At 53.3% G+C, this 27,961-nt stretch overlaps 9 protein-coding genes across 9 annotated transcripts; 5 read left to right on the forward strand and 4 right to left on the reverse strand.

The window, feature by feature from the left end:
• Positions 1-183: 183 nt before the first annotated feature.
• Positions 184-1,486, forward strand: NECHADRAFT_41889 (uncharacterized protein; the record flags this gene model as incomplete). The annotated part of the gene is made up of 4 exons (XM_003050679.1): positions 184-339; positions 397-811; positions 862-1,266; positions 1,320-1,486. The coding sequence occupies 4 exons, from the start codon at positions 184-186 to the stop codon at positions 1,484-1,486; spliced, it is 1,143 nt and encodes a 380-aa protein (XP_003050725.1).
• Positions 1,487-2,126: 640 nt separating this feature from the next.
• On the reverse strand, positions 2,127-5,110 carry NECHADRAFT_41418 (uncharacterized protein; the record flags this gene model as incomplete). Its single annotated transcript, XM_003051057.1, has 5 exons — positions 2,127-3,207; positions 3,233-3,407; positions 3,459-3,499; positions 4,692-4,991; positions 5,067-5,110. 5 exons carry the CDS (start codon positions 5,108-5,110, stop codon positions 2,127-2,129), a joined length of 1,641 nt encoding a protein of 546 aa, XP_003051103.1.
• Positions 5,111-5,995: 885 nt separating this feature from the next.
• Positions 5,996-6,556, forward strand: NECHADRAFT_40692 (uncharacterized protein; the record flags this gene model as incomplete). Its single annotated transcript, XM_003050680.1, has 2 exons — positions 5,996-6,249; positions 6,307-6,556. Coding segments are annotated over 2 exons (504 nt in total), but the record flags the coding sequence as incomplete, so codon positions are not given.
• Positions 6,557-8,591: 2,035 nt separating this feature from the next.
• NECHADRAFT_80261 (uncharacterized protein) lies at positions 8,592-10,433 on the forward strand (the record flags this gene model as incomplete). Its single annotated transcript, XM_003050681.1, has 1 exon — positions 8,592-10,433. One exon carries the CDS (start codon positions 8,592-8,594, stop codon positions 10,431-10,433), a length of 1,842 nt encoding a protein of 613 aa, XP_003050727.1.
• A 758-nt stretch (positions 10,434-11,191) lies between these two features.
• Positions 11,192-13,424, reverse strand: NECHADRAFT_80262 (uncharacterized protein; the record flags this gene model as incomplete). The annotated part of the gene is made up of 7 exons (XM_003051058.1): positions 11,192-11,449; positions 11,499-12,385; positions 12,433-12,881; positions 12,943-13,089; positions 13,149-13,177; positions 13,266-13,295; positions 13,383-13,424. 7 exons carry the CDS (start codon positions 13,422-13,424, stop codon positions 11,192-11,194), a joined length of 1,842 nt encoding a protein of 613 aa, XP_003051104.1.
• Positions 13,425-14,848: 1,424 nt separating this feature from the next.
• NECHADRAFT_60986 (uncharacterized protein) lies at positions 14,849-16,047 on the forward strand (the record flags this gene model as incomplete). Its single annotated transcript, XM_003050682.1, has 3 exons — positions 14,849-14,891; positions 15,010-15,187; positions 15,293-16,047. The coding sequence occupies 3 exons, from the start codon at positions 14,849-14,851 to the stop codon at positions 15,741-15,743; spliced, it is 672 nt and encodes a 223-aa protein (XP_003050728.1). The 3' UTR covers positions 15,744-16,047.
• A 355-nt stretch (positions 16,048-16,402) lies between these two features.
• NECHADRAFT_104408 (uncharacterized protein) lies at positions 16,403-19,854 on the reverse strand (the record flags this gene model as incomplete). Its single annotated transcript, XM_003051059.1, has 6 exons — positions 16,403-17,119; positions 17,171-19,178; positions 19,247-19,383; positions 19,437-19,542; positions 19,596-19,657; positions 19,823-19,854. The coding sequence occupies 6 exons, from the start codon at positions 19,852-19,854 to the stop codon at positions 17,020-17,022; spliced, it is 2,445 nt and encodes an 814-aa protein (XP_003051105.1). The 3' UTR covers positions 16,403-17,019.
• A 2,599-nt stretch (positions 19,855-22,453) lies between these two features.
• Positions 22,454-23,438, reverse strand: NECHADRAFT_104409 (uncharacterized protein; the record flags this gene model as incomplete). The annotated part of the gene is made up of 1 exon (XM_003051060.1): positions 22,454-23,438. One exon carries the CDS (start codon positions 23,436-23,438, stop codon positions 22,698-22,700), a length of 741 nt encoding a protein of 246 aa, XP_003051106.1. The 3' UTR covers positions 22,454-22,697.
• A 920-nt stretch (positions 23,439-24,358) lies between these two features.
• CHR2116 (SWI/SNF family of DNA-dependent ATPase) lies at positions 24,359-27,950 on the forward strand (the record flags this gene model as incomplete). The annotated part of the gene is made up of 5 exons (XM_003050683.1): positions 24,359-24,442; positions 24,517-24,681; positions 24,744-25,424; positions 25,474-27,759; positions 27,813-27,950. 5 exons carry the CDS (start codon positions 24,359-24,361, stop codon positions 27,948-27,950), a joined length of 3,354 nt encoding a protein of 1,117 aa, XP_003050729.1.
• Between the last annotated feature and the right edge of the window lie 11 nt (positions 27,951-27,961).

Raw genomic sequence — 27,961 nt, forward strand, 5'->3', positions numbered from 1 at the left:
CTTGTCCCAGGGTGAGAGGAGATCTGACAAACCAGGACTTTCTTTGCAGCTTTCTTTCATTACTTTGTTTGGTAGCTTCGGGCAGGCCCGCTGACCACATTCTTTTACAACAACTTTATCTGTAACCTTGTTTCAGCCTTACGCCCGATAATACCTATCCATTCACTACCTACCTATTTCAAGATGCGAACTTCTACCCTTCTAGCAGTTGCCAACCTTGGCACGGCCTTTGCTGCCGTTCAGATTTACGGCCAGTGCGGTGGAGGTGCTTTCACCGGAGAGACCGACTGTGCTGATGGCTCTACCTGTGTCGAGATGAACGAGTGGTACAGCCAGTGTGTCCCTGGTGCTCAGGGTGGAAACTCTGGCTCCAACCCTCCCGCTGAGGAGGTTGAGGTTCCCGAGTCCACTGAGGCCCCTGCCACTGAGGTTTCCTCTGTTGAGGAGGAGGAGGAGAACAACGACGCTGAGACCGCTCCCGTGGAGACTTCCGCTCCCGTTGTTCCCTCGCAGCCTGCTGAGGAGGAGGGTGATGACGAGGAGTCCGCTCCTGTCGAGACCTCTATTGCTGCTGTCCCCTCTCAGCCCGCTGAGGAGGGTGACAATGAGGAGTCCACCCCCGTTGTCGAGCCTACCAGCGCCGCTGCTGCTCCCACCTCTGGATCCGGTAGCGGATCTGGCTCCGGCTCCGGCTCCGGCTCTGGTGGCATCACCCGAACCATTCCCGCCTCCAGCGGCTCTACTGCCGCCGCTACTGCCATCCCCGTCTCCGGCGAGCTCGACGGTGGCATGATGTACTACGACCGATCCCGTAAGACTCCTCACCTACCATCCATACATACCTAGCTAACGCATCTCCAGCCGCTGTCTGCAAGGACCAGTCCGAGACCGGTGAGGACGACGCCATGTTCATCCTCGAGGACGGCGCCACCCTCCGCAACGTCATCATCGGCCCCGGCCAGGCTGAGGGCGTCCACTGCAAGGGCACCTGCACCCTCGAGAACGTCTGGTTCGAGGACGTCTGCGAGGACGCCATCACCCTCAAGCAAAAGTCGGGCACCTCCATCATCCGCGGCGGCGGTGCCTTCCACGCCTCCGACAAGGTCGTCCAGTTCAACGGCCGCGGCACTGTCGAGATCTCTGACTTTTACGTCGAGGACTACGGCAAGCTTGTCCGAGCTTGCGGTAACTGCAAGGACAACGGTGGCCCTCGTAACGTTGTTATTGAAAACATTGCCGCTGTTGACGGTGGTGTTCTCTGCGGCAGTAAGTTAACCCTTTCTTTTTGTGTAAAGGCTTCACAGCTGACATGTCTCAAGTCAACACCAACTACGGCGACACTTGCACCATCAGCAACTCTTGCCAGGACTCTGGCAAGACCTGCGACCTCTTCGAGGGTAACTCTGATGGCTCTGAGCCTACCAAGCTCAGCAGCGGCCCCGACGGCACCTCTTGCAAGGCCGATTCCTTCTCCGAGACCTGCTAGATGGCTTCTCGAGAGTAGTGAGATGATGGGGTTTGAGAGCGTTTTGATTCCGAGTGTATATAATATCCAAGCATTGAGCAGTGTAAAACAATAATAAGCAACCAAGTACAAGCATTAGTGCTTTACTAACCTGGTCTTCTTGAAGCCTTCTTCGTGTGAATAGTGTGGTACCATTTACATCAATAGCATTGCTAATGGTGACTCTACATGTGCCTTGATGCCTCTACTATTCTTATGTGCCAACTTCACCATTATCTCGTAGTGCCAGTAGACCCCATCGAATTTAGTGCCGTTACGTTTAGAAAACCTGATCACATGTTTCATAGTGAATGATATGCTGTTAGATGTTATTACTGCAGACTTATCCCGCGCAAATTCATTCACCTCCCTGGTTACCCCCTGTGATTTAGCCTAACCTGGCTTTACTGAAAGAAAAACCACCCATTGTTGAAAGTCAAAAAACAAAAGGGAAGAAAAAAAGATAAGATGCAGAGTCCCTGAAAAAAACATCAAGAAACAACAAAGGGGTTCCGTGGTATTGTACACCTGTAGCCCTGTCCGTCCCGATCGACTTCTCCACAGGCTCGGTAACCAACCGACTCCTGCGTGACAAACGCCAACTCTGATGTACCGTCTGTCTTTATCGCGAGTATGGGTGGAATCCACGGTTGCCTCCTCGTCCGCCTCCGCGGTAGTTGGCACCTGGCTTGCCGGCATTCTTGGGTCCCGTGGGAGCGTTGGCTGGGGGTGCGTGTTGGGGATCAGCGTTCCCGCCGGCACTTCCACTGCGATGGAAGCCACCGCCGCCTTGGTTGGGGTTCGGCTGAGGGACATCGTCATACATGCCCTCCCATGAAGTCGGAGCTCCGCCGCCGCCTCCTCCTCCTCCCATGTTGTAGCCTCCGTGTCCGCCGCCGCCGCCGCCGCCGCCGCCGCCGCCGTAACCACCGCCACGGCCGCCGCGACGACCTCCCTGAGGCTGTTGCTGGTATTGATTAAAACCACCGCCTCCTCCGCTGGCGCCTCCTGCGGCAGCCGAGTTATCTTGGCCTCCCTGTTGGCCCTGCTGTTGCATCATCTGCTGTTGCATCTGTTGCATCTGCTGCATCATCTGAGGCGTCATGTTGTTCATCATGTTCTGCCCATTGGCTCCGCCGCCGCCACGGCCCATCATCTGCTGCTGCATTTGCTGCATCTGCATCATGTTCTGCCACATGCCTGGGTTCATGGGCATTCCTCGGCTCATGGCCATCTGCGACTGCATCATGGCAAAGTACTGCTGCATGCGCTGGAAGTACTGGGCCATGGCCTGGGGCGTCATGCCGTTGTTACTCATCTGCTGGCCCATGGATCCCTGGCTGGATTGATCGCCATCCTTTCTGAACTTGTTGCGTCGAGAAGCCTCCTCTTCCTCTCGAAGGTTGCCTCGGGGTTGGGCCTTCTTGACCTCGATGGGCTTTCCATGGATCTCCAGGGGCACATTGATGCAGGCGTCGACACCGGCTTCACTTTCAAACGTGACAAAACCGAATCCTCGTGGTCGGCCTGTGTCCTTATCCATCATAAGAGTCGCATCCACAACGCGACCGAATTGGGCAAAGTACTCCTTAAACTCCTGGTCGGTCGTCTCCTGACTGACACCTCCGACAAAGATCTTGCTTGTCTTTTCCTGTTCATCACGGGGAATAGCACGCTTGGGGTCGATCTGCTGCGGTATTAGCCTGTTGTAGCTTCTTCAAGGGACACCGATAACTGACAATCTTCCCATCCAGGAAATGCTCCTTGACCATGACAATGTTGACCGTCTTGGCGTCCTTAAAGGTGAGGAAACCAAAACCTCGTGACCGTCCTGTGCTGCTATCTCTCATGACGGTGCACTCCACAACCTCGCCAAACTGCGAAAAGTAATCTCGTAGGGATTCTATCAAGGGTCAGGATACACCGCACTCTGACGTGATTCTAGGCCACTTACGATCCGTTGTCTCCCAGTTGAGACCGCCAATGAACATTTTACTATTTCAACATGTCAGTACGCGAATGACTAAGTCTTGTACCCGAATTTGGTGATATGGTAAGTGATGGCGGTTGCAAGGCATGGGTCGTATTGGCTGCAGCAAGCTTGTTGGTTCCCTGACTGTGGCATGGTGGCTTGCATCAGACAGGGTCATGTTGTAGAGTTCTTTCTTGGGTCTTCTCCTTCCACGTGGGCTGAGCACGAACAGCTTGATTTTGGCATCTGATATCGCGACAACAGGTGCCTTAGGCCGCGATTTGGCAGGGCGGTCAACATGAATAGTGTCAAGTCTGCTGCTCTCCAGGAGGCTCCACATCCGCGAGGCAGGCTATGAGAGCTTGCTTGACAATAATGGCGTAGACAGGCAGTTCAGGACCAGGAAAGGTCTATTCCTCATGGAGTACCCCTCGGCTCTTGGCGTTTTGTGTTGAAATTTGGCGATGTGAAACTCCCGAGACCCGTGATCAGGGGTCCAGTTGATTGATGGTTGGCGAATGGTGTTCATGAATCGCCATGGTAGTCGCAAGATGTCGCAGACAATGCAGCGAGAGATGCCAGATCAGCTTGGTCGAATATTTGTTCGTCTTGTGCTATCGTCTTGACTCTTCTCTCTGTCTTGCTAGGTACTGGCCTCGAGCGCTATTCGCTGCAAAATCTCGCTATAGCAAGGAGAACGTCTGACCGTTCTGACTGGCTCATAAGATCTCTGCGACTGATGGCTATGAAAGACGGAAGCAGGGTCTTTCGTCTTGACTAGGGCCGGCTGATTCTTTCTCGGGAGTATCCACAGGGCGAGTTCCCAAGTCTGACACTGAAATCCTCCTCTTGGTCTCAAGTATCTTGGTCCTGATTAGACCTCTTGGAATTGCTGGATGCCTCGTCTCACTTGATCATAGTCTTGATCCCAAGTCCTCTCGACTCGGCTGACGATAGTTCCTCCGTTTTGAGTCTTGCCGGGTTGATGTCTCTGAATGCCACGCCTCTTCTCTTCATTTGACCGCGAACCTTTCCAGCCAAGCCAACTTCCGAGATGTCTGAGTAGCACCCAACAGAACAGCCACTGCTACGTGGCCAAATGGCAGCTGCCATTACGATCCAAGCTGCAAGCACGCGACCAAAGGCAAACCACAATACTCGCCCTAGGGCAGATGGGGGATACAAATCACAGGGAATGGGACAGAAGAAACTCACCCGTCTTCCTTGGCACTTGCCTTGTGTACGGTTCCGTACGGCGGAGGTGTTGGGACATCGTCATGAGTAGCAACTTGGCTTGTGTGACCAGCTGTAGAGCCTCCTCCGCCAAGGTTGAAATCGACATCATCGTCATCATCATCTTGATCCTGCATCATGTGTTCATCACCTCCCGCGTCTTGATGCTGATACGGCCCATCTTGGTCATTGTTATTGGTATGGGTTGGTTGGACTTCCGGGGCTGGCGGAGCTGCGGCTACGGGGGGAGGTGCCGCCTTGGAAGCGTCGTTATCGTCGTAACTTGAAGAGTATCAGCTTGAATGTTGCTTTGGGATACAAAAGCGACGGCTCATGTGCGAGTTGATAGTGGCTTACAGGTCGGCGAAGAGATCATCCTCGAAGTTCTCGGGCTCGGTCATCGTGACGGCTGGGGTCTGGCGCAAAGGCCCAAGTCGTGATAAGAGAGTCCGGACGGGTAGAAGTCACGCGCAACTTTGCCGAGGGCTCAAAGCCCACGCGTGGAATCAAAGAAGGGTGTGTGAAGACCAAGGTGCAGGATTGAAAGAGTCGAGGGGATAGAATTGGAGTACAAAGAGTATGTTGAGAAGGTGTTGGATCTGTCGTGGTCGTTCTGATGCGGAGCTCAAAGGCTAAGTTGTTATGATGACTAAGCTCAGGACTGCCCAATAGAGCAGCGGCGCGAGTCAAAAACAGGCGGGGCTTCTCAGCCTGATGAATGCAAGCCACAGTGAAGGCATAGGTACCTACCTGCCTACGGAGTACCTACAAGCAAAGGCTGCAGGGGACACCATTCTTCTTGCTTTGCCCTGATCATCTTCAATCCTTTCTTTCAGCACCAGCCTTTTCTGTCCGATTTATTGCTCGGACGTTCGTCGCCTTGCATTCTACAGCTTTGCGCAAGGTGCTTTTTGGAGTTGTACGTATTCTTCTGGTCTTGTGTCTTCTGATCATTTCTGCAGCTTGCGACGTCCATGACGACAAGGGCGCGTCTGCGTCTCGGATCGACGCCTTTTGCTCCTTTGCGACGAGTCAACATCCGCTAACGCCTACCCACGCAGAATCCCTCCTCGACTCGAGACATATTGTTAGACCGAATCTCGTTGCTGCAAACATGTCGGACTCGGGCAAACCGGAGGAGAAGCCCATGGCCGAGCTCGATCATGAGCAAGAGCATGAGCATGAGCATGAGCACGAGCCGGAAACCGAGATGAATGCGAACGAGGAGGTGCGTGAGGCGCGCAAAGAGGTGGATTGAAGAAGGAACTGACGAGGCGCCCTAGGAAGAGATCACTGCCATGAAGCGCCGGGTAGCGGAAATGGAGGAGGAGGCCAAGAAGCTTCGAGAGATGCAGGCTACTCTAGAACAGCAGTCCGCCGATCTGGCAGATGACAAAGAGTCGATCGATGCGCGCAGCATCTTTGTGGGCAACGTCGACTACTCTGCCTCGCCCGAGGAGATCCAGGCTCACTTCCAGAGCTGTGGCTCTATCAACCGAGTCACCATCTTGCTTGACAAGTTTACTGGACAACCGAAGGGGTACGTTGGCAGGTTGCCCTCAGACGGTCTATCGACTGCTGACACATGAGATTTTAGGTACGCCTATGTCGAGTTCACCGAGCCCAGCCTGGTCGCCCAGGCCCTCGTCCTTAACGAGAGCGTGTTCAAAGGGCGCAACATCAAGGTGACACCCAAGCGCACCAACATCCCAGGCATGAGCCGGGGCGGCCGCGGTGGTCGTGGAGGCTTCCGTGGAGGTCGAGGATTCCACGGTAGAGGCAGCTTCCCTCGAGGAGGCTACCGCGGTGGTTACCGGGGCCGTGGTCGAGGCTTTGCTCCCTATTAGGAGCAGGGAAGTGCATCCACCATGGGACCGTCTCGGCGATCTGAGCAGCCCAAGCATTTCGAGATTGAGGTCGAGGAGACTCATGGGGTCGATGGCAATTCTCGTGGCTACGTTGGGTTCTGATACTGATGCTCTGCTTTCTCTTGTTTTTTTTCTTCTTTCCATGTTCAGGGCCCCGGCTGTGATAAGGAGAAGGGCGCGCGTTTCTTGCCAAGGCAGAACGATGTATAATAATATATTGGAAGGGAGGGGATAAAATAGCCAACACGCCAGAGGACGGATAGGAGTTTTCAATCTTGATTTCTTTTGACTTGAGATGACCAGCCGTAAACAGGGGTGGATATGTAAGGTTTGGCCGTGAATATATGTCTTTGAGCATCTATAAGAAATAGGCTTGCAACTGTTTGTTATTAAATCCCCCATCTGATCATATTTTTAACATAATATTTTAGGTTATTAAGGCTAAAAATCATAAAGCAAGCATATTTGCAGTCCGAAGCAATATCATGTGAGGCCTTGCAAGCGCAGCCACTCTGAGCACTAATTACATGGCACGCATGGTAGAGCTGGCAAACGCGGCACCTTAATACGCAGGTACGAAGCCTCCAAACCCAATCTGCAACACCAACCAAGCCGGATTCGAAGACGGCATTTGTGGGGGGTTTTCCCTGTTCTCCAATGGCCACTTGGAGCACTAACTTACGCCCGACATCCCGAGAGACAAGAAAAAAGCGGCTTCCATCTCAGACACATGGCATTCTGTTGGCCCGAGACTGACGCCGCCAAGCCAATCACTTCTCAGGGCACGCACGCTGGCCACCGCCATATTTCTTGCCGTTCTGAGACTTGGGGTTCCCCTATTCCAAGTCTCCTCCTGAGGGCTTCAATTTCTTTATGCAGGTGATGGGTACGGCGCAGAGTAGTATGCGGCGAAAGGGGGGGGGGGCCTTGTTGGTGGTCTTGTTGCACTTTGCGGCAAGCCACTGCGGACCAGAGAGAAAAAAGAGAGGAAGCTTTGGCGTTGGATTTGATGAAACACAAAGCGCAGCGTTCGTTTCCTTTTGCTCAATTAAATATCTACCTACCCAGGTTGGCAACTGTTCGGCGCATGCTCGCAATTGGAGGTCCTCGGCTCTCTCGACACCCTGGATCCCCCCTCAGCCACTGCAGAATGCCTGGTAGGATTCACCCCATCAGCACATGCACCAGACTGGGATCCTGCTCGTGGTGGATGCTACTGAGAGCGTGTTCCTCTTATTAGATCCATTCCCCGGGGCACGCAGCGCCTATTGTGCCGAGCTACCTGGGCCAGTTAGCGGTCTCTACCGCAATGAATGAACCCTGGAAGCCTGCCCGCAGTGCAGCGTTCCCTGCTCCAGGTGCTCATGAACCTGGATGCTCCCCCTGCTCCCCTTGATTGTCAAGGTCAAGCTTCATGTGGCTCCGCAAAAACTGCAGCGGGCCTTCTGACCTTCTCCACGCTCTAGCGCACCATCCTTCCAACTATCAAAGCCTCCCAGCGCCTCCCATCCACTAAGCTTCGACTTGCAACCTCGCGGCGATTTCCTGGGCAGTCCAAGTTTCCACCAGGACCTCGACTCGAACAGGGCCAGGGACTTGGCTTGACTTGGCTTGACTTGTCCGGGACTCCTTCCCGTTCCACCTGACCACTCAACACCACAATCTCAACTCACCTCACCTCACCTCACTCTTCCTGGTTCTGTCAACCAACGTAATCAGATCGTTTCTCCTTCTTTCTTGTTTTCCTCCCCTTTTCTTCGATTCCTCGGCTTCTTGTACTCCTCTGAACACCCATCCGGCGCCATCTACGATACTCCCGAGACTTCCATCACACGTACATCTCCGGCCGGCGCAAAAGTCTAAGCGAACCGAATCCTTCCTTCCACCCACTCCTCCGACAATGCCCTCTTGCTGCGCTCGCTGAGCTCCCGTCCATCGATGCTTCGATATCTTGCTCCTCCGTGGCGCGCATAGACCCTCCGACTTCCCCGCCTCGCCTCCTAATTCCTCCCCCATGCTCGTCATGTGGCCGCGACTCAAACAATGGCTATCGGCCTGGCCTTCTCGCCTAGTCTTCCGTTACCTCAGCACAGCATTCATCGTATGCTTCGCGATCACAAACTACCTACTATGGACCAGCAGCCAGGGCTGGGACGTTACCGAACCAAAGGGGCCTGTCACCATAGGTCCCAAGCACCCGATCAAGAAGCTCATGGCAGACGCTCGCGCACGCCATGAGACCCTTCTTACAAAACGCAGTTACAACCTCCATGACGCCGCTGAACGGTATCGCATCCGTCGCGGCCGTCACCCACCTCCAGGCTTCGACAAGTGGATTGAGGCCGCCATAGCCTCGGATGCCGTTATCGTCGAGGACTACTTTGATCGCATATACAAAGACTTGACTCCATACTGGGCGCTCGACCCTCAAACCCTCGCTCGCCGCGCATCTGCCTGGCACTGGGTCGTCAAGGTTCGAAACGGCGAGGCCACCGGCGTAGGCGATACTAAAGACCGTGTCCCATGGCTCCAGCTATGGACCGACCTTGTCAAGGACTTTGCCAAGGAATTGCCCGACGTTGACATGCCAATTAATTACATGGACGAACCTCGCCTTCTCGTCCCGTTTGAAGAGCTCTCCAAGCTTGTGGATCAGGAGGGTAGCAACCGGCGCATGCCTCCGGTAAAGGAGGTCATGACCGAGTTCAAGAGCCTTGCCAAACTAGACGCCGAGAAGCCTCAGCCGTACGACCCAACGTGGTACAATAGCTCAACCAACTACTGGGAGCTTGCCCGTGTGACGTGTGACCCCAACACTCCGTCGCGCAATGCTCAGCAAGTCTCCGATCTCAAAGGTCCCGTCGACTACCCCACAGACTGGAACGCCCCTTACGCCTACAAGGGCTATGTCAAGAACTGGACTGCCGCTCAGGACCCTTGCCTGCAACCGCATCTTCGCCAGATGCACGGTAGCTTCGTCCAGCCTCTAAGTCTGTCCACTTCCAAGGAGCTGATTCCCATGTTTGGCGGATCAAAGCTCCCCATGAACAACGAGATGCTTATCCCCGGAGCCATGTATCTTACCGACAATGAGTTTTACTCTGGAGGTGAAAAGATGGGACCTGCATGGCATGCCAAGAAGACGGGCATTGTCTGGCGAGGCGATGCTTCTGGCGGTCGAGCTACGGCCGATAAATGGCATCGCTTCCACCGCCATCGGCTGATGCAAATGCTCAACGGCAGCTATGTCGATAGCGTCGAGAATGGTGGTGTGAAACCAAAGACTTTCCAGTTGCCATCACACGATCAGTACAACAGCAGCCATCGCTCTTCTAAATCGATTGGCAAGTGGCTTGAGAAGTTTGCTAACTGCGGCTTCGCTCGCATGCTTTGCGATGATCGTTGCGGCCATCTTACCCCTTACTTCCATGAAGTCAAGTACATGCCCATGAAGGAGCAGTATAAATACAAGTTCCTCCCCGACACCGACGGCAACTCGTTCAGCGCTCGATTCCGTGGTTTCTTGCGCTCCTCGAGTATGCCACTCAAGGCCACCGTCTATGCTGAGTGGCACGACGACCGTCTGACCCCGTGGGTTCACTTTGTGCCATTCGACAACACGTTCCAGGACCTTTACGCCATTCTCGAGTTCTTCACCGATGACGCGGCAGGTGGCGACACGGCTGCCCGTTACATCGCTGAGAGGGGCAAAGAATGGGCTGGACAGGTTCTGAGGCGCGAAGACATGGCACTCTACACCTGGCGTCTACTGCTCGAGTGGGCGCGAGTCTGCGACGAAGATCGCGAAAAATTAGGGTTCATCAGGGACCTGGTGGAATCTCATCGATTGAGCTGAAAGCAGAATCGATTCTTTGGCACCTACCTATACGGCACTCCCCTGGGCAGGATTAACCCCAGGTTGAGGATTCTGGCTGGCAGGGTTGCTCACGTATATACTAATTATCACGGCCTGGCGTTCGGAGTTGGATGATGCGCTCACAAGAGGCGGGATATCTCGAGGATAATGTGGATGGCATTCGATACGCGAAGGGTGAGCGTTTATCATCATCATCCGGGGTGCGTCCATATACATAACATGAAGGAGGCATACCCCATGTACCCGAAGCAAAACCGCCTGTACAATACCAAATGACGTTGGATGAATAGGATCAAGCAAGCGAGCGAGTAGGAAAGAAAGAGATGGATGGGATGAGAAGGGAGTCCCTCGCTCTTAATACTCTTAACTGTAGAAAAGGTTGGTATAGCCCTTGTACCCAAATAGTAAATATGATACCAAATCCCCATCACCGATAGAGGAGAAAAATAAAACCTCTCTGAAGTAAGAATCAACGCCGACGTATGCATTTGACTTGTCTTGGTCTTGCTCGTCCTGGTTTTCGTCATGCTGTTGTTTTGATCATCATCCTCATGCTCAACCTCATTGCCATCCTCATTAATGTGCCGATATATACAGGCCTTTTGACCTCACAAACTCTCGCTTTCGCTACGAGACGGTATCCCTCATCCAATCCATCATCACTAATCAGAAACCAACGCCATAGCAGCTGCAGAATTACTAGGAAGATGACGGTGATTTTGTCTTTTTACAAGAGCCTAGAGTTGCAGGTTCGTAACGGGCTCACGGGCTGGCTGACCCTTGAGATGAGCGGCCGAGCCCTTGAAGAGGCTCTGCCAGATAAAGGCCTCGCTGAGGAGCAGCTCAATATCCTTCTCGGTCCAGTCCTTTGTGGGGAGGCACTGAAGGAACATCATGATCTCCTGAAAGTCCATGTGGACGAGCTTGTCGGACCACTTGACGAGGAAAGCGGCGCAGACATAGAGGTGAAACTCAGAGAAGCCTTGCTCCTCAGCCTAGACAGATGGTTAATTTTGAACTAGTGTTGATAGGATAAGTACGAACCAGATAAGTGTCCCACATGCGGATGGTGTTTTTGACACTGATTTCTCTCATCAGGAGACAGTTCATCCAGCGGAAACTGAACTGAATAAACTCGACGCCCTCTTGTTCCAGATGCTTGGACAAGTTGCCATCGATCCGGGCTGTAAGATCACGGAGGGCAGCAACTTGGCGCTGAATGCCGGGCTGAGCTACAATGTAGTGATCCTGGATGCCATCGAGCAGCTTGGTCAAGCACCAGAACGAGTCAGCCTCGACCGCGTCAAGAACCGACTTAGGGAGCTGTCCAGGGTCCATGCCAGACTCAATATTAGGGTCTCCGATGTAGATACCAAGGAAGACCTGCCAGAATGGCGTCACCAGGTCATTGATGCCCTGGACATAGCCGCTGGCCGGGTGTCGCACCGCCCACAGGTAGAGGATGCGCTCCAGCGACCGCTGAGTGGCCTCATAGCTGTAGAGCTCGATGTGGGGGTTTGTTCGGGGAATATCGATGCTGATCTGATGCCAGATTGCCTCATCCAAGCCCCGCGTCCTGCCTGTAGGGGCTGTGCTAGTCGTACCAGCCGCAGCATTTCCACCGCCCCTTTCAAAGGCTTGACGTACGCCATCGAGATATTCCTTGCGCTTCCTCTCCAATGTGGCGACCCGGCGTTCGCTGTTTGCAGGTAGGTAACTGAGGAGGAGCTGCCAGGTCATGGCGCGGACCTCCTGAGGCACGCCAGACCAGGCTAGCGACCTCAGGTCGGGCAGCGAGATGGTGGAGGCTTGGAGAAGCTTCTTGAACTTGTTGATACGGGTGATTCGAGAATTAATCGCATCGGCTTCCTTTTGCGTAGCGTTTGCGGGGACTGTTGGGTAGTTGATAAGGTGCAGGGCGTTGGCAGGGTCTATTCATGATCAGTCATGTTCATCTTGATCTATCTTCATGACACACCTCTGAGGATCTCCTTGTACTGCGGTCGTAGAATCTTGCCCTCGCTCTTCTTAGGCATGGGATATGTGGGCGCAGGACGCTCGACAGCGATATCGGCGCTATTCGAGTACCGTCTCGAGTGAAGCGCATCGGGGGGTTCCTCTGTCGTCGGCGATAATGTACTTGACTCGGCCCTGTTCTGTGTAGCGATGCGCCGCGACCTCCTCTTCATGCTCGAAAGACTGGGTAGCCCAAAGTCATCGCCGTCGTCGTCCTCGTAACCCAGCATGTCGTCTTCGTCCGCCTTCCAGTCATCGTTGGTGTTGGAGAGGAAGTTGATGTAACTCTTGTAGGGCGGTGACGATGTCTTGCCCGGGGTTGTCCGTGGCGGGGGAGAAGCTTCGTGAACTCGGATCTTGGTTGCGGAGGAGGAAGGGGGGGTCTTTGGTCGGGAGGAGCTGGATGGGTTTCTTGGTGGTTGGCATCAGCGGGGAGAGTACATCATGTTTCACGGCCAGGTCGACGACTTACAGGGAGTCAAACTTGAGAATATCGGCATGCGAATAGGCGGCGCCAACCACGAGGCCGGAGCCATGACCTCCAGGCGACGTGATACTCCTCTTAGGGGTAGAGCTGTGGCTGTCTCTTGGAGGCGGTCTCCAGAATGGCGATACGGACCTGGTCGAGATGCTTCAGCGCGCGAGCACAGACAACAGCCAGGACGGGACAAGACATACTCTGAGCGATCTGTCAAGCAGCAATTGATCTATCGTTAGCACATTCAACCTTGTTACGAACAACCTGCACCTCAAAACACCTCGACCCCGTGGGGAGAGGGAATCGCAACGACATACCGAGTTGGACCATCTCCTGCGGCGGTGGGGCTGTTAGCAAGGAGGGCACCGATTACGTCGAGTCTCGTGAGCATCATCAAGCTCGAGGACAGGACAAAGAGGGCGGGCAAAACTCACCGACTGAGCAGGCTTCTTGCTGCTCCCAGAAGAGGACCACATGGTTAAGACTGTTGGCCTTGCAAAAACAAGGCCAGAGATGCTCTGTTTTATTTGCAACTGTGATGGATGCGACGCGATGGTTGCGAGTTGCAGGTTGTCGAGGACCGACAGGCGCCTGACTGGGTATGGGTACTGTATGAGACTGGGGGGTGTGTGGTGGGCGAAGACTGGCTGAGCTCCAAGGTTTTAGATTGCCTTAGCTTGGCTGGGCAGCCTAGGCTAACTTTTAGTCATAAAATATCTTTATAATATAGAAAACCTTCCAAGGTAGTAATGTGTTAATTTTATATATCATAATAGTTATAACGGTTATTTTAAAAGGATTTTTTGTTATAACTGTTTATAACATGTGATTTGGATCCATGTTGTTTTCTTTCCCAACATTCAGTCTATCTCTCAGCAGTGGGCAGATGTGCTCATGGAAGCATCTCCTTTGCGCCTCAAAACGTAAGTTCAGTTAGAAATAAAAGGTCCAACCGTTCGTGTTTGCTGATGGGCTCCTTTTGCACTTTATTCAGGTGCTTGATGGGTGTGTTACCGTTATGATGTTGCTGCAAGCCACCCGGAATGTTTTGGTTAGTGGGTGTGTAGCATCAACCTTGGGGATAATTGCATTGTGCCGCCCAACTGTAGTAGCCTTGCGTTCGACTTCGAAAACTTCCCAAATACGTGGGGGGTGTGGGCAAAGTACAGGCGTGGTCTTCCATGGCGGGATCAAGAATAGAGTGACGTGTAGTAACTTGATTGAGGTTAATGGTGGTAAATGATGGGGTATGTACTTGGGGAAGTGAACATGGAATGCTGTGCACAGTACTTTTGTAAGAGAAGAACAGAGAAGAAAGTTCTACTGAAGTTTGCTTTTCTAAGAGAATTCTCATCACGTCTCTTCATTTTATATGTGATAACCCAGAGCAGAGGGGAATGATTCAAGACAAGACAGCCTCTTCTACTCCGATTCTATTCGACCCCCATGTCAAGAACCAAACAAGGTTCCTTTCAACTGCTTACCTACCTATCTGTCTTACCCCCCTGTGATTTAGGAATGAATCCTCACAAAATGTTTACTGCTCTGAAAATGCTTGTGAAAATTGTCATAGAGGCAACTTATCAATTGTCCATGTCATCGACTCCCAATTCCCACTTGTCAACGACTTGCACTAACACCCCACAACCAATCGCCGCCGAGGTTATCCATCACCAGACCGAACCGGCTAATCCCCGGACTCTCTAGCTTACCTCTGACCAATCAGAGACATCTTATTCCAGGTCCGCAAGCAAAGAGAGGCGAATCCCATCCTCCTCGAAGCACCGAAAGCTTCCCTCTCTTGCCAACGCCATTGTCGACCCTCGCACCCCAGTCTCCCCTCCTCTTGAACCCGAGTGATCGAGGCCGCCTCGTCCGCCGACTCGTCCACTCTCGCAAGATGCTTCCCGCCTCGCGATTCGCGGCCGCAATGGCCCTCCGAGGTGCGTGTTTTCTAATAGAGAGCGACATACAATCCCTCCCCGGCCCGGCGGGTTTTTTGTGACGCTGGCTCGGAGATGGGACCCGTCGCGATGCCGACATTCGTTAACCGCCTTGTAGTCAAGCCCTCGATGGCCATTGCCCCCTTCCGAACCACCACCGCCGCCTTCTCGACCAATTCTCGTCGCGATGCCAGTGCCCTGCAGACCCATTCGGTCTCCTCGGGTCTTGCCAAGGCCCGCAAGGAGGTCCCTCTTCCCAGTGAGGAGGGTACCAAGAGCGTCATCCAATACGCCCTGTACGTGGCCCGTCCCTTTACGATACTCGACCGTCTTGATATTTATCTTCTCCGAACTCAATTGCGTCGTCATCCATGACCTGGAGCTAATTGAACCTCCCGCAGTACCACCCTCGATGTGATAGCCAACTGGGCTCGTCAATCCTCCCTCTGGCCCATGACTTTCGGTCTTGCCTGCTGCGCCGTCGAGATGATGCACCTTTCCACCCCACGCTACGATCAGGATCGTCTCGGTATCATTTTCCGAGCTTCTCCCCGACAGTCCGACGTCATGATCGTTGCCGGTACCCTCACCAACAAGATGGCTCCCGCCCTCCGACAGGTCTACGATCAGATGCCCGACCCCCGCTGGGTCGTCTCCATGGGCTCTTGTGCCAACGGTGGAGGTTACTACCACTACAGCTACAGCGTCGTCCGCGGCTGCGATCGTATCGTCCCCGTCGACGTCTACGTCCCCGGATGCCCCCCCACCAGCGAGGCCCTCATGTACGGCATCTTCCAGCTCCAGCGCAAGATGCGCAACACCAAGATCACCCGCATGTGGTACCGACGATGAAGAGATGGAGTGAGCATGGTTGAGGAGTTGCCTGCCCCCTTGGTTTTGGACGACAGGCCACGAGGCAAAAGGAAGGATTGGACAGCAGGGCTGGGACAGAAGACACACCGAGGTGCTGGTGTGGCCCATTTTGTCAGGATTTGGATGATTTTGGAGTGCATTGATCAGGGAGAGGAATCAAAGAGGCCGTGTAAAGAGGATGGCGGCACCAAAGACGTCTTTCTTTTGTTGTTACCGGGTGTACATACTGGGGTTCCCACCGGTAGAATGGTAGAAGGAAATGCAATTTTGTACAACACCACGCAGTGACCGCACTAGGTTAGATATGCGGAAACAACATGCCTGGGTTGTGATTCGTAGTTGAAGGACTAACTTGGGAATGGCTGATTCACCAATGTTGAAGATGGCAACGATATGTGAATGAAAATAACCAGCTAGATGATACCGTCCCTAGGTACTTGACATGGGCTCTTTGCAACAATCACATTAGTCCGGGATATCAAGACACTAGAGGTATTCGATGATGATGTCACACTCCTCCATCCGAGTTGAAGATATGTATCCATCTCATAGGTCACAACTCCATCTATCAGGGTGCTTTGATACCTCGAATGGGACAGCCGATACGACCACAAACACACCCAAAAGACACAGCATCTACGTAGTGAACGTTCTTGTATAGTATATGATGAATGTTAAAAAAGGAGGCGCTGTGAACCCTATCTTTCCCTCCGCCTAAATTCGCTGGCTCCATCCGTCTCGTCCGTCGACATCGTACGTAATACACAGAGGTACAGACTCTCTTTTCCAGTTGTCAAAACAGCATCGATCACCATTCATCCTTGCTTGGGCCCCGTCGATTCTGGTGTCCACCTCGATTAAGCTGTAGAGTAAGAATTCCACAATGCCCACGAGGGCGTCCCACCACAGAGCAAACCCAACGAGGCATGCCCATCTCGTCCGCTAGGGCGACGAGGCTTGGATGCCGTCCCTGGTCTATACGCTACGCTTCTGAGCTTGCGCAGAGAGGGAAACAGGGGTTGCATCAATCGCATGTTGAACGTCAATTAATCCACCAGCGCCAAACGACCCAGGTCTGTCCACTCTTTGAACCAAAGCAAATACCCAAAACAGTTTGTGTGTGTGTGAGCGAGAGGAAGGGGCAGAGAGAAGAGGTCGCTGTCTTGAAGGGCAACGCCACAGCAGTCGCCTTTAGGTAGTGTAAATGTTGCAAGTTCAATATCTCCACCAAACAGTGGTGCCTTTGTCGTCTCGTCTACTCCTGGCCAAAGCCCATTGTCTCTTCAACAGCAATCGTGAGCTTCTGTTGAAGCATTTCTAGACTCTTATAAGCGGGCAAGTCGAGTCGGTTGAAACTATTCGCTGTTAGTCTTGTCTCTCGCTCCGAAATATCAAACTGGACTTACCAAGTATGTGCCTTGGGTAGGTTGGTAATCTCTCCTGCTTTTTCAATCGTGAATCGTCGGGGGCCATCACTGCCCTGAAGATCCTTGAATCCGTTGACAGGGATTCGGGAAGTACCCGTTGTGAACTGTAGTAGTCGAGACTTTTGCTCTCCATCCCACGAGCGCACCGTCGCCCAGAAGTTCTGGACAACCTCATCCGACTCAGTGTATCCTCTATAGTCGGTGTGCTTCTTCCAATCATCGACATCGATCTCAGCAATACCGCCAATCAGAAGCTCAAGCTCACGCTCATCAAAGACATTGATGAGATCTTGAGGGATGAGCTCTTGGAAGCCCTCCTTGAACGCCTGGAACTGCTCTGCAATGCGCTTCTCGATTCGCCACTTGACCATGAGATCAACATACTCCTTCTTGTTCTCGTTGGTGACATCAATGTTTCGTCCGTTGGGAATGAGGTCCTCCGTTGTCATGACTCCAAAGCGCTCGTCCTCGGTCGAAAACGTCTGCTCCAAAATCCCACCCGAAATATCGTTGTCCAACATCCACTGCAAAGATCGGTGGAAGTCGGCATCAACACCCTCCATGTCCGCAAGAGCGACTGCCTTTCCAAGCATCATCTTGTAGAGGGCGCCAATGAAGAAGGCGTCCAGGAATCGGCGGTGGAAGATAGCCAAACCAACGACACGGCCAATAAACTTGAAGTAGTTCAGATGTTCCGGGTTGATTCCAGAGTGAGGGTTGATCTGGAGGGTGTAGTTGTCGTGGGCCGAGTACTCGAACAGACAATAGAAGGGGTTGAACATTTCGTGTGAAAGGAGGAAGAAGAACTCTCGCGAGAGACCACCGTAATCCAAACCATCCTCACCGTCGAACTTGATCATCAACCGCTTCTTCAGATCCGTAGCCGATTGGCGAGTAATTTCCGCAAACGAGTCCTCAAAGATGTGAGATCGCCTCACCTTGATATGGCACTGTCCACTGAGAATGCGCATCGCCGGCTGGGAACGGAAGTAGATGAGCTTTCTTCGGAAGTCTCGCTTGTATTGAGGAACGTTCTGGTCGAGTGATGACGGAAGTCGTGGGTCGTCCCAGGTTGTGGTCTTAGTGTTGTGGTCGACGAAGTAGACACGAGCTGTGTTCGTCAAGCGCATCTCCCAGCCACTTGGAAGGGGGCCGAGTTGCGATACTGGCTGTTGTTGAATCTGTCCGTTGGCGTTGTTCTGGCCACCGTACATGCGGATATACTGCTGTCGGCGCGGATCAACCCAAGTGGTAGTTCTGGTGTTATGATCAACAAAGTAGGGTCGACCCTCAGGCGTCCATCGCTGTTCCCATCCTGGTGGTAGCTCGCCAGAGCCTGGGCTTGTAGCCCCGGTGTGCATCACCGCGCCGGCGTTAGCGGTCGGGGATGATGATTGCTGAGGCTGCTGTGCTTGAAGAGTAGGCGAGTTGGAGCCAGTTCGGTCCTCAGGTAGGGTACGGTTCTGGTGTCTCTGTCGCTCCACCTGAGTGGCCGCCTCTCTGTCGTTTCGCTGTTCCTGCTGGGTGCCAGTCGAAGTCGGACGGTTCCAGCTCGTCGTTCGAGTATTGTGGTCAACGTAGTAAGTACGTCCGAGGTTGTCTTCACGGCGTTCCCAACCAGCAGGCAGACGCCCCTGTGCATCCTCGAATGGACTCAACTGGTTTGACTGCCGAGGTTGTCCACCGGCATTTGGCCCAGGAGCGCTGGCGCCGCCAACAGAGTTGATGCTGGAAGGCCGGTGCGGCAGGTTGACCTGCGAGCTGGCAGCTCCATTTGGTCCGGACATGGAGGATCCTGGGCGGTTCTCTGAGGGGGGTGCGGAGAGGGAGGAAAGGTTCGAGGGGCCGGCGCCGAGTGAGGGTCGAGTTGACGATGCTTGACCACCGCGAGCAGGGGCGCTGAGGTTGCAAGAAAGGTTAATGATTAGCTTGCCATGAACAACAAGGTTATCGGTTGATTTCTTCAGATCTCGTGTAAGCATCTGGTCTGGAAAGGCGCATGTCTATGTCAGCAGGGTGTTCCAAGTGTCGAGGAGGTGGCACAGGTCAACTGACCGTCAGCGTCCGCACTCAGTTCGGGCATGACATCTCCAACTCGGATATTGATGACGCCCAGGAAACCTTGGTCCTTCTTCTTAAACTTTTTTTGGTCAAAGACCTGGACTGCCAAAATGCTATCTTCGTTGGAACGGCTGCAGGCTGTGAGTCTGATAAGTCCTAGGTTTGGGGTGGCGGGGCACGTTACAAGTCAAAGCTCTCATTCCAGTACGGGTTGAGAGTCCTCTTGCTGACGGTCGTCGTCTTCGTCTGCTCTCCGTTGATGGTTGCGACGGCGAAGGGGTCGGGGAAGCCTGGTGCGTGTTAACGAGGAGCTCGAGTCTTTGTTTACTATGGAACGACGTACGGAAAACATCCCTCTTATAGAGACCGTCGGCGGCGATAACTAGGATGATGTCAACAGAGGAACTCGGGCGGAGGGGTATAAGGACGAGAGCGACTCACTCGTAACCCGAAGGTTGGCCCTGCTGCAGAACCGTTAGCACATGTATCGTGAAGGGGCCGAATGGATAGAATGCCCCTTCGCAGGCGCAGAACGCGATGCGATGGATGGGCGGCTGGGAATGAACCTACTTGGGCAGCCCGGAATCGGTGCGACTGGTCATGGTGTCACCTCTTGCGCAGCGCAGCGAGGGACTAGGTCACAGCAAGGACAACAACGTTGATGGATATCCTTCCTGATGGCCGGAGCAGGACGCGCAGTCGAAGCCTTATCAGGGAGAGGCGTTCAAAGGACGGGATCGACTAGGAGGATTCGGCTGGAGAAAGTTGACGACGCTGGAGTTGGGGCAATGGGGGGAGGTTGAGGCTGTGCACGGGCGGCGGGCCTAAAGACCAGACACGGACTCCCCGCTTCCAAAGCGAGGAGGCGGCGGCCGGAACGGGAAGAGAATAGACACGCGAGACGGGCGTTTTGAAGCCAAAGAGACGAGAACAGCGCGACAGCGGGAGAAGAAATTTTGTTTTTGGAGAGGAGTAGAGACGGAAGTAGGTCGGCGATAGTTAGGTAGTTCCCACGTCGCCACGAGTGGGCTGGTGAAAGAGTATCTGCGTCGTGGTTGGTGTTGATGATGATGGGAGGACGTGAGGGCGGCGGAGGATGGGGCCTTGGACGAGACGGGGATAGTTCTCAGCGGTGCAGGTGGTGGTGGGAGGGGGGGAAGGTACCTCCATGGATGCCACCAGGATGATACATCGGGCTTCCAGCAGGGGCAGATGGCAAAACTACAGGCAGCTCAGCGGGCAGAAAGTGCCTAGAGGAATCCAATCGACCTTCCATTGTTTCCAGTCCCATCCGCCATCCAATGCGCCCTGGCGGGTAGACAGGCCGGGTGGCCGGGGGCCTTTTGGTGGACCAGAGTGCCTAGACAACCCGAGATTAGTGGTTACCAAAGGTTCCTGTTGCCTCCACTGCGCTGAGCGTTCATTGAGCGAGTGTCCAACTTGATCCAATGGCTGGAGAATCAGAGGTCGAGGCATGCTCAGAGCCAAAGAGCGGGCGGGGAGGGGAGGCAGCCCGCCATACCGCCATGGGTCTTGGAGGTACCTTTCTGGTGGCAGAACCAAACAGTACCTTCTACGTCTGTGCCTCAGGCCCAGCCTCAGATGACAAAACACACCAGCCTCGGCACTCTTTTTGCCTTGATGAGGAATTCATAGATAATGCTTATGAATTCCATCTATATGGGCGTGGGTCCAGCCAGCACAGCACGATGGCGAATACATGAAGCACCGAGCCACAGTATGACTCCCAACTGCCTCCTTGGGCATCCGACATGGAGTACGGACAATGTTGTAGAGCACGGCTCGCCGGCACAGCTTCTCACCAGGCGCCCAGTCCTGTTCAGGCTGAGGGATGGGATCACCCGGCGCTTGCTTGGCCAGGGCGCTTGCAATCTGGCCAAGATGGATGGATGCCTTGCTGTTGGTGCTGGCTCAATCGCTGGTGGCCTTATTGTTTGCTTGCTCCCTGGCAGAACTGCAGCCCAGACCTGCATAGAACAAGGTGGAGGATGAAACCTGCTTCTCACACGAGTATGCGTCGGAAGTCAAATCTTTTCTTGCAGCCCCTGTCAAATAGAAAACCACTACCTACGCCCATCCGCCGAGCTGAAACTGAGCCCGCATTCGCACGCGTCTTCGCTCCTGTCAGACTGCGTAGGTACTGTACGGAGTACCTGTAGGCAGATCGCCAAGTTCTGGTGGCTTGCTTGCGTGCGTGCGAGCAGGGTGCTGAGCCACCCAGGGAGACGTCAACAATGTCTCGTGGATTGCGTCGACGCCACACCTACAATGGTTGAGATCGCCTGTCGTGTCTTGATGACAAGCAGCAGGTCGCATAGAGTAAGCAGGGATGGTTAATCGTCCGCCCGCGTATGCGCAATACAGTAGGGTGGTATTGTTCTCTGGCGAACCGCAGTTGACAGGACATGTATACGTACTACGCTTGAAGTTGTCGTCATCTAAAGTTAACTTGTTGACTTTACATAGTCAACAAAGGGCAAGGGCGGAGTGAGCATCCATCCACTGACAGCTTTGATCGCAGAGAACAGTCTTTGAAGCCAACACACAACTGGAACAATGTTCATCCACCCATGTGAACCCTTGTTTGAGCTTCTCACAGGTTGGCAGGTCAAAAGACCCATTACCCATGTCATTCCAGATGACAGATCTTTTTCTATCATTATCCTCTCCTGATATGAGATTTGTCACCTACTGGTCCTTAGGTTTGACCTGATAACAAGTTTCACCAGTGCCTGCATGGAGAGACAAAACAGGCTCTAATAACCTCTAGATGTTAGAACCATGTTGCTGGAAACTTAAAATCGAACTTGCATGCTTGATTATTCTTTCTCCCTTGTCTCTACTGCAATATTTATAGTTCTATGCCATTTTTAGATACAATATCGTGCATTCCGCCTCGTGCTTAGCTATCGTTCAGGTGAGCCTTGGTGGCTTTGACGAGGCTCTCAGTAATAGCGGGTACCAGTAACAACAAAGCTTCATCTGCATCATCTGGCAGAGGCTGCCTGTATATTGGCAGTGGCTTCTCCGGATGCTGTCCTGACTGACCTAGCATTGTCGTCCAGGGAGTGGAAGAAGAGATGACCATGTTGATGAACTCGCAGCCCATCTATTAATAGTAGATAGGGAGGCAAGCAGGAAAGATCTTGAGGCCTCATGAGAGTAATGTTTAGATCCAAATCATCGTTAAATAATCATATTCGTTGTAGATATCATGGCAAACCGCCAATAGACATTGTGTGTGTAAACCCTCAACACCCCCAAATGCAGTCGTTACGTCCTCCAAACGCCGCCCATGCTCTAATGCTAGTCCATGCGTCCGTCTGTAAACATGCCCTCATCCCATCCAGTTTATCGAATTCCATTGCCCAGTGATAAGTGTGCTATGCGCAAGCCAAAGGTACCTGTGTCCACCAGCCGAGCACTAAGCATGCCGGCCTCGCTTCCCCCCTCCGTTGCCGAAAGGATCCTTTCCACCCAGGCTGCCAAGATCGAATATCTCGTCAAAGTTCAACTTGCGCTTAGCTCCAGCCCTTTGTGCCAAATGTCCTGGCCCTCTGGGACATGCTCGACCTGGGTTGTTCAAGCGGGCTTTGGACGGCCTTGTCGCCGTCATAGACGAGCCATCGTGAGGTCTCGAGTCGGAAAGGTTGAGAGTGGCGATATTGGGATACGGATGCGCAGACTGGAACGTGAAATTGTCTTGGGAAGGGACCACAAGTGGTGTTTGTTCTTCAACAGTAGCAGTAGGAGGGACGCTTGGAGGTGCCGAGTCGGTTCGCATTTGGCTCAACTGCTGGGCAACGGTATTGGGGCGAGTGAGTTCGGGTGATGAAGATGTTTCTGCTTTGTCGACTTCGTCCTCGCTTTCGGTGTTTGGCGAGCTGCTCTCCCGGCCATCAAGCCTCTCCCTAACCCATCTCCGAATCTTTGAGCCATCCCCGTCACCTGTTCCCGTAGTCTCCTTGTCCAAAAACGCCAGCATATCATATAGACAGTCCTGATACCCATCGGCCCGAGCCTTCGATTGTGCGGCCGCAGAAGTCTTGTACAGTTTCGTAACGGATAGCGCCGCTGCCTTGAAGACGTCGAGTAGCTGCTCAGGGGATTCCTGCTGGGCAGACTGCCTGCCAGGGCCGGCAGTGACGCCCCGCATGTTTTCCATGGTAGACACTGTGACTGGTACAGGAGCTAGAGAGCTGGAAGGGCAATATTAGAAAGGTTCGGGAGCTTGAAGGGTTAATCGCCTCACCTGGTAGGTAGTCGCTAGGGTTGAGGCCGGTAGGCTTGGGAGCGGTATTTTGGCGCCCAAGATGTCGTCAACAAACAGAATAGAGGGGGAGAAAAGTGTTTCCCCAAGCACAAGAGTCAAACAAATTGTATGCAGGTCGCTCAGGAAGAGCTATGCCTCCCAAGATATCGAGTCGTTGGATGAACCAAACGTTGGGTCACGACGAAGTTCGCCCAGTCATCCACCCATTCAACGCCGCACAGAGCCTGAACGGCACTAACCGAGGGGGGGTTTGCACGTGGAGTGGGGGGGACGGTATGTCACGTGAGCCCCAAGGGATCGACGTTCTTTTCAAATTGGTGTTGCAAGTTGAGGAGTTGCGATGCCGTGCTTGAGAAGGGTTCAAATTTTTTGTAATAGATTTTGGGGTGAAATTTTTAGAGATAATTCCAGCAATCTCGTTGTTTTCGCTTCGATTTAACAACAGCTGTTCAGTGACGTCGTTGAAAACTGCTCGGATTATTCCTTCTTCCTTCAGGGATCGTGGGGCCGCTTTATGAGGTCCAGTCGATGACAGGGGTCGCACAGTGGCACTAGCCCCAAACCGTCCCCCTTCAAGGTGCCCGTCGAGATTCTACCCGCCGGCACCTTCGAAAAAACATCTACACATTCTCCAAGTAACGAAGCGGCGTGATCCCCGTCCCGACTTCAAATCCTCGTCGAAAACGTCCCCGGGAAGATACAAGAAGCGATTTGGATCACTTGCATTGGACTGCGCTTCTCTCTGCACCATCTCCAAACGCGTCTCCTCGACGCCAGTCGCGTAAAGAGGTCCTACTCACACTCGGTTCACAATGGCGCCTCGCTCTCGAGCCAACGCCGTGGATACCGACGCGTCCATGTCAGACGCGCCGGAGCACCGCCAGGAGGAGGAAATGGTGAGTTCAACTATTGAATTGCATTTTGCTCTTCATTTGCGACGCGAGAGCTCGTTACTGATGGCCCGCTCCAGGAAGTCGATGAGACTCCCGACTACACAGACACCGAGAACCCCAGCACCACTGCTAGCAGTGTCGCCGGAGAGCCCACTACAGATGGCCGAAAGCGCCGCACGGAGGTTAACCAACTACGTCGAAGCATTTTTGGAAAGAAGCACGATCGCCTGGGCGAGTCCAAGGTTCGAAGCCCTCTGGGACAAGGCTGCAACTATCCACCATTATGCTGACTTCTTATCCACAGGAAGATGACACCATTCGCCGATTCCGATACTTGCTTGGCCTCACCGATCTATTCCGTCATTTCATCGAGACGAATCCCGATCCAAAGATCCGCGATATTATGACCGAGATTGATCGACAGAATGCCGAGGCTGCCAGGGGAAAGAAGGGCGCTGGAAGGCAAGGAGGCGCCACGAGCGACAGACGCCGACGTACGGAAGCCGAAGAAGATGCCGAACTTTTGAAGGACGAGAAGCATGGTGGTTCTGCCGAGACTGTTTTCCGAGAGTCGCCCCCCTTCATTCAGGGTACTATGCGCGACTACCAGGTTGCTGGTCTCAATTGGTTGATCTCCCTCCACGAGAACGGTATCTCTGGTATCCTCGCCGACGAAATGGGTCTTGGAAAGACGCTCCAAACAATTTCTTTCCTCGGCTACCTGCGACACATCGTCGACATCACTGGACCACACTTGGTCATCGTACCAAAGTCTACTCTCGACAACTGGAAGCGAGAGTTTGCCAAATGGACCCCAGAGGTGGATGTTCTGGTGCTTCAGGGAGCAAAGGAAGAGCGACATAACCTGATCAACGATCGCCTTGTGGATGAGAAGTTTGATGTTTGCATTACCAGTTACGAGATGGTGCTCCGTGAGAAGGCACACCTGAAGAAGTTTGCTTGGGAGTACATCATCATCGATGAGGTTTGTCACTCTACGCAAAGTGAATGCAACTATACTAAACAGTATTTAGGCGCATCGAATCAAGAACGAAGAGTCTTCACTGTCACAAGTGATCCGACTCTTCTCGTCCCGAAACCGACTCCTCATCACAGGTACTCCACTACAAAACAACCTGCACGAGCTGTGGGCACTTCTCAACTTCTTGCTGCCCGACGTTTTTGGCGACTCTGAGGCCTTTGATCAGTGGTTCTCAGGCCAGGACCGCGATCAAGACACTGTTGTTCAACAACTCCACAAGGTCCTTCGGCCTTTCTTGCTCCGTCGCGTGAAGAGCGATGTTGAAAAGAGCTTGCTGCCAAAGAAGGAAGTCAACGTCTATCTAGGCATGTCAGAGATGCAGGTCAAGTGGTACCAGAAGATCCTGGAGAAGGACATCGACGCGGTCAACGGAGCTGGTGGAAAGCGGGAGTCCAAGACCCGACTCCTCAACATTGTGATGCAGCTTCGAAAGTGCTGCAACCATCCTTACCTGTTTGAGGGAGCTGAGCCTGGTCCTCCATACACTACCGACGAGCATCTTGTGTACAATGCGGGCAAGATGGCTGTCCTTGATAAGCTCCTCAACAGACTTGAGAAGCAAGGTAGCCGCGTTCTCATCTTCTCACAGATGAGCCGACTGCTTGATATTCTTGAAGATTACTGTGTCTTCCGCGAGTACAAGTATTGTCGTATCGATGGTGGCACAGCACACGAGGACCGTATTGCAGCCATCGACGAGTACAACAAGCCCGGCTCAGAGAAGTTCATCTTCCTCCTCACAACCCGAGCCGGTGGTCTGGGCATCAACCTGACAACCGCTGATATTGTCATTCTCTATGACAGTGATTGGAACCCCCAGGCAGATCTACAGGCCATGGACCGAGCGCACCGAATCGGTCAGACCAAGCAGGTTGTTGTGTACAGGTTCGTCACGGATAATGCTATCGAGGAGAAGGTTTTGGAGAGAGCGGCACAGAAGCTCCGCCTGGACCAGCTTGTCATTCAGCAAGGTCGTGCTCAGACTGCCGCCAAGGCTGCTGCAAACAAGGACGAACTTCTGTCGATGATTCAACACGGAGCTGAGAAGGTGTTCCAGTCCAAGGGACCTACTGGTAACATGGCTTCCAAGGACGCTGAAATCGGTGACGCCGACATTGATGAGATCTTGGCTCGAGGTGAAAACCGAACCAAGCAGCTGAATGCCAAGTATGAGAAGCTCGGCATCGATGATCTACAAAAGTTCACCTCGGAGTCGGCTTACGAGTGGAATGGAGAGAACTTTGCCAATACCAAGAAGAACATCAACATGACCTGGATCAACCCGGCGAAGCGAGAACGCAAGGAACAGTCGTATTCGATGGATAAGTATTTCCGACAGACCATGTACCCCAACCCCAAGGCGGATGCGAAGCCCAAGGCGCCTCGAGCACCGAAGCAAGTTCCAGTACACGATTATCAGTTCTACCCACCGCGTCTGAGGGATCTCCAGGACAGAGAGACTGCATACTACCGAAAGGAGATTGGCTATAAGGTGCCTCTGCCAGATGGTGATGATGACAACCTGTCGGAGCGAGAAGCTGAGAGAGCTCTCGACCAGCAAGAGATCGACAACGCCACCCCCCTGACCGAGGAAGAGCGCGAGGAAAAGGAGAAGCTGTCGTTGCAAGGATTTGGAGAGTGGAACCGACGCGACTTTCAACAGTTTGTCAACGGATCCGGCAAGTACGGCAGAACTGCCTATGAAGGCATCTCCAAGGAGGTTGACAGCAAGTCTGCGGCCGAAATCAAGGCCTATGCCAAGGTCTTTTGGCAACGGTACACCGAGATTGCAGACTATCCCAAGTACATGAAGACTATCGAGGACGGAGAGGAACGAACCCGACGTCTCGGACACCACCAGAAGCTCCTGAGGAAGAAGATGCAGCAGTACAGAGTCCCCCTACAGCAGCTCAAGATCAACTACTCTGTGTCCACAACCAACAAGAAGGTCTACACGGAAGAGGAAGATCGATTCCTTCTGGTCCTGCTCGATCGATATGGCATCGACTCGGAAGGCCTGTACGAAAAGATGCGGGATGATATCCGTGAATCCCCCTTGTTCAAATTCGACTGGTTCTTCCTCAGCCGAACGCCTATTGAGCTTTCCCGACGCTGCACTACCCTGATTACGACCATCGTCAAGGAATTCGAAGATGTTCCCGCCCGTGGTTCTAATGGAGTGAACGGAAAGGCTAAGCGAGAGCCCGACGATGAGAATGACGAGGACAGCATTCTTGGAATGGCCCCTGCCAAGAAGAAGGCCAAGAACGGTGTCAAGGTATGCATAACAGAGCTTTCTTACCATTGACATGCTGCTAACAAAATCTACAGAACAAGGCTCTCGACAATGTCAAGTCAGTCAAGTCAAGCAAGAACAGCTCGGCCACTCCATCAAGAGCATCCAGCGTGGCGTCCACCGCGTCTAATGCAGGAGGTTCTACCAAGGGCAAGAAGGGCAGGAAGAAGTAAGCAAAATGGCA

Source organism: Fusarium vanettenii, assembly GCF_000151355.1.
Source record: "Fusarium vanettenii 77-13-4 chromosome 5 genomic scaffold NECHAsca_5_chr5_3_0, whole genome shotgun sequence".
Taxonomy (NCBI): domain Eukaryota; kingdom Fungi; phylum Ascomycota; class Sordariomycetes; order Hypocreales; family Nectriaceae; genus Fusarium; species Fusarium vanettenii.